Source organism: Echinops telfairi, unplaced genomic scaffold (genome assembly GCF_000313985.2).
Source record: "Echinops telfairi isolate 266 unplaced genomic scaffold, ASM31398v2 ScPeMD7_7469;HRSCAF=8507_1, whole genome shotgun sequence".
NCBI classification, from domain to species: Eukaryota; Metazoa; Chordata; class Mammalia; order Afrosoricida; family Tenrecidae; genus Echinops; species Echinops telfairi.
In genome coordinates this window covers 12,692,538-12,697,832 of record NW_022111373.1, presented here as the reverse complement: position 1 = coordinate 12,697,832, position 5,295 = coordinate 12,692,538, and the positions used below count along the sequence as shown (strand labels likewise).

General features: G+C 40.9%; 1 protein-coding gene across 1 annotated transcript in view; it reads right to left on the bottom strand.

Annotated features, from left to right (window-relative positions):
* Positions 1 to 5,295, bottom strand: part of FBN2 (fibrillin 2) — a 266,701-nt gene that overhangs the window by 48,662 nt on the left and 212,744 nt on the right. Inside the window, exons 37-41 of the mRNA XM_004696589.2 lie at positions 4,849 to 5,010; positions 4,066 to 4,134; positions 3,277 to 3,402; positions 1,914 to 2,039; positions 1,080 to 1,232 (exon numbers count right to left, since the gene is read on the bottom strand). Coding sequence (XP_004696646.1) covers positions 1,080 to 1,232; positions 1,914 to 2,039; positions 3,277 to 3,402; positions 4,066 to 4,134; positions 4,849 to 5,010 — 636 coding nt within the window. The remainder of the gene's footprint in view (positions 1 to 1,079; positions 1,233 to 1,913; positions 2,040 to 3,276; positions 3,403 to 4,065; positions 4,135 to 4,848; positions 5,011 to 5,295) is intronic.

Here is a 5,295-nt window from a genome sequence, read left to right as displayed (position 1 = left end):
CCAGGAGTGGCAGGCTCTTACAAACTGTTGACCTTGCAGTCTGCAGCCTAACTTGTAACCGCTAGTTAATGAAAATGATCAGTTTCCCGGGCATTAAAGGACAAGAGTGTCAACATATAACTATAATCTGCACTATCTTTCATATGAATCTATGTTTGTGAGGAGAATATGGCTCTGGAGAACAAGCTAGAATTCTGTCTAGAATTTTCTGATGAGTACAAATAAAAATCACTTTGACAAACAAGGTGCTTCAAAAGTCTGGAAAAACTCCATTATCTTTTCATTCCATTGTTCACGAACTTTTTGGAGTCCCTTTATATATGTTGCTTTTAGGTACACTTTGCTATTAAAGTACTTGGGTTTTTTGTTTCTTTTTTTAGTGTAATTTTCAAGGTTGGACCAGAAATACTGAAGTTGACAGTTATAGATTATCATATATATTTTAGCAAAATACTACACGATCCAGGTCTAGCTCAGTGCTTGGCATGTGGTAATGGCTGCACAACTATTCATTCCAAGAATAAATGAATAATTGGACAGCAGAACTTGAGATAAGGAGTTTACGTGGACTAGTGCTATAAACTCTTCTTGCAGTTGTGCCTATGATCAGCCTTCAGCAGTCTCTCCAATTACGTGTCTGAAAACTAGTGTCTGAACCTCACGGAGGGCTACCTGGGGACTGGCCCCCATGTTACTCTCTGGGATTAGCATATGTCTGCATTTATGAAACATATTAATATACAGCGACACGCGCACACACACACACACAACGGGGCTTCCAAAAGATTGTGGGAAGTCCAGTATCGTTTAGTTCTATTTTTCCATGAACTTTCAAAGCCCCTCTTTTATGAGTGTGTGTATTCTGTCAGTATATATATCAGTGTACATACACACACATCTGTATACACATCAGATACATATGCATATATATCTGTGTACACACATATACGCACTTGTCTGTATATGTGATAGAGACGTGTGCATGAGTATATAAGCCACATACATTATTTGCCATTATATAAACACACAGACACACATATCTATGTATACTCCTCTCACTGAAGGAGCTGCCTGCTTACCTGTTCCCGGGGTTGGGCATGGCTCACAAGGTTTGTTCCAGGCTTTACCCACATTATAGGTGCAGCAGCACATTCTCTTTGTCACATTAAAAGGCAACTCATTCTCACAAGTGGTTCCATTATAGCTTCTGTAGCAAAAGCTTTTTCTCATGTCTACGTGCAGAAAAACAAGTAAGCTACTCAGGCACAACATTACCTTGCTAATAACAAAGCCGGCACCATCTATGAGCAACATACTCGGTCATGCACAAAACTTTGAAAAATGTCTCAGTCATTTGAAGGTATCCCAGTTAAACCTAATTCATTTTAAGTTTAATATCTCTTCTGTTTTCGATAATTATTGTTTACGATTTTTGGGGGAAAGTACACTTATAGATGTTTCTCTACTCAAAAGCATAATTTAGAAAGTAGCCAGTATTAACAGTTATTCTCTTAATTTGTATTTCACTTTATCTAAGTGTAAAATAAAACATATCAGACAATGTAATAGCTTTTTGAAATGCTGTAAGTATATAACCAAAGTTTAGAAACACGGTACAGGTCCAGAAGTTTCTAAAACCCATTGCTGTTGAGTCAATTCCAAATCATAGCCATCCTGCAGGACAGAGGTGAACTGGCTCACAGGGTTTCAAAGGCTGTAATCTGTGTGGCAGGAGAATCCCCCAGGGTCACCCCATGGAGCAGCCGGTGGTTTGTTACTGCTGACCTATCATTCAGCCATCAAGCACTTAACCACTGTGCCACCAAGGTGCGTTGGGAGTTATGAGGATCTCAAAACTTTTCATCAACCATGAACATTTAATTTCCAAACTTTCTGAACAATAATTCACCTACCCATGCAGTTGTGCCCTCCGTTGACCTGCATGTATTCAGGTGGGCAAATGCAGGTGTAATTTCCCAGGGTGTTGTAGCAGGTCCCTGGCCCACACACACCAGGATGTGCAAAACATTCATCAATATCTAGAATAGACAAACATTCCCATTAATGAATGACATTTTTTTCCTAAGGAATTTGTATTATTTAAATTGTGGACAAAGTGATCAATCTCACTGTCATCGAGTCTATTCTGACTCATAGTGACACGGCAGAACGGCCTCTGTGGGTTTCCAAGTCTGTAACTCTTTACAGAAGTAGAAAGCCTCATCTTATTCCCGATATTATGGGTGATCCTCCAAATTCATGCAAGTTCAAACTGTTCCTAAGTAGGATGTTCTGATCCCAGGGACTGCCTGTATCTGAATGACATGGTTTGTGTCTTTCTTTAAAAGAAAAAAACAACCCAATATTCCAAAACATAAATGGTCAAAAGAAATTATCCCGAAGTGGTGTAAAATAATTTAAATGTTACCTATAATGTTATTGAGATTTCAAATGAATTTGTTTTAAATCTTTCTCTCATGTCCTGTAAGTTAAATTTTAATGCCAACCTAAATGTGGTCACAGGACAGGTGAACCTTAACCTCTAGCTCTTTTCAAATTACTAACCATTTGGAGATTCTAGAAGCAGCATCACTGCTGCTTGTCTCCAAGTAAATCTCATTTCTTCTAGCTGCATGTATCTTAAGATTCTCCAAAACAAAGGCTATGATGGAAAGAATTATGTTACATATTCAGTGTTCAATTTTAGAAGTATTTGCTTATAACTTCATTAAACAAAACTTGAGAGTCTTCTGTACACCCGTGCTTACAGCTATAAAACTACAGACCTTGTCCAAAGACATTCGCAGTCTAGTGGGCAGACGGGGCCCAGGGCGACGATTGAAAGGTCATTTGATAAGTAGGGTGACGGAAGCAAAAAAGGTGCTCATACAGCCTTTGAACAACTTAAAACGTTGTAGTCTAACCTTTAAAAACTGCCACAATGTTCATTTAATAGTTCATTTGATCTTATTGCTAGACATAATGTACCTTAACATTTGAACTTATCTGATGTTTGATGGCTTCACACCACCTCCAATTTGCCATTTATTTTTGATCAAGCTATTTACTCAGAGCAACTCCCCCTCACCCCCCAGTAAATTGCAGCACCTGAACTGTAACTGATTTCTTCATCATCATACACGTAAACAGTGTGGATCTGAACAGAAAGCAGCGATGACTGGCAGTGTTACCTCATCTTTGATGCCATCTGAGGCCAGGGCCCTTCTCCCCAGGCCTGAAGAGGACTGTTGTTTCACAAAGTGTTGAGTACCTTACCTTCACAGATGCGGGTTTCCTCGCTGAGGTAGTAGCCTTGCGGGCACTCACACTGGAAGCTCCCGAAAGTGTTGATGCAGTTTCCACCCTGGCAGAGCCCTGGTAACTCCTGACATTCGTCGATGTCTGCAAAAGGGGAGACAAGCTGGCTTAAGACACGTGCCACCTTGACAGAGAAGAGTTATGGCTGGTACTTTCACACCTGCGACCTTGTAAGACCTGCAGGCTTCCACGTATCCAAGTGAATGGGTTAATCCAACAACAAAGTAATCTACAATTACTTTCTGGATCCCCATGGTTTTAAACGATATCTTTGTTGCTGAGAAAACTCAAATGAACACATTTTTTTTACCCTATCCCCTAAATTCTAGATCTACCTGCTGTTTGATTTCTCTTCTCATGTTATCTAAAATTTTTCTCAAAGTTAGCACATCTAAAATTAAACTCTCGGTATTCTTTCATTCCCATCCACCATGGGCTTTCTTGGTGTTGTGCTGAAAATGTGCCCTGACTCGAAAACCATGATTAAAGAGAAGAGGGATGATTTCACTTGGGGATAATCATAACACTAGCATTTCTTCAGAACAATCAAACAGGAGGATCACTGCAATGGACTGTTATCTTCAAATAAAAATAAATGGTCCTTTATCATCGTCGTCACTGATTGACCATCTGTAATTTCGCTTATTCGCTTTCTTGGGATTGTTCGACATTAGCTTTTCTATCAGTTTTCTCCAATGTAAACCTCCTGTCAATTTGGTTCAGTATGGGTGACGCTGGTGAGCTCACCTTCTAAGATGATGGTAATGGGGTTAGGTCTGAAGCCTTCCCCTCCGGGACACAGGGTGTAATATTCAGCTGCAAAAGAACAGAACACACGAGATTTGATATTTCGATTGAAAGGGCTGGGGCACAGAGCAGGAATCCAGCAGCTGCCAGGGTCAAAACACCCACCCCAAGGGGCATGGTCATATTTTCCTCAGTGTCTTTTCAAATAGATTTAAAGTAATATTTATTACATTTTAGATGAAATAAGATCACTTCTTCATAAATTTATATACCCAGTAGAATACCAAAAACCATTTGTTTTCAATTAAAGAAAAAAAAAATCCCTCGCAGACAATTCACTTCGTAACTTTTTGGTTAGCAAGTGAAAACTCCAGAGTATAAAGGCTTTGGTCTGTGGCACTATCAGAAAATAATGTTTCAAAGGACGGCATTCTACGATTGACTTAAGGAATACAACACATCCCTATGAACCGGAACTAAGCAACCTTCGAGAAGAACCAGGAGCGGCCTTCATCTTTGGTCTGGAGAATTGGTCCTATGGCTATTCAATTTCGGACGGAAGATTTTGTTTTGTTTTTCACCTCATGAAAACAGTAAGGTGAGGGAATGTAAATACCTGTTATGTAAAATACTCTTAGCTGGTTTCAGCATAATATTTGAAAGCTGTCCAAAATGTAATTTTCTGTCCTCACTACTTCCCCAGCCCTCCAGCCCAGGCGGGAATACAAGGACAACCAGTCTTTAGATCCCAGGGGGGGCTCCCCTCCCCAGCGCCATACTTACTGCTATTGACAGGTGGGCATGTCTCACAGGGATTTCCCCAGGCCTTCCCCAGAGAGCAGCAGCAGGAGGAGCGACTGACACCCACCCCAATCTCAGTGTTGCAAGACAGACTCCCGTCGCCTCGAGGACCAAACTTCAGGTAGCAGTTGCCCACACGGTTGTCTGCAGAGCGAGACATGAATTGTTAGCTGCTGCTGCCACATTAAGAATTTGTTTATATGTAGATCCCTGTGATCAATTTCCCCTTTCTACCCCCCACCCCTTCCCTCCTGGTATTACCGTCATCCCTGATCCTGAGGGGTTCATCTGTCCTAGATTCCCTGCGTTTCCAATTCCCATCTGTATCGCTGTGCATCCTCTGGTCTAACCAGGTTTGCAAGGCAGAATTGGGGTCATGGTAGTTGGGGGGAGGAAGCATTTAAGAACTAGAGGAAGGTTGTGGGTTTC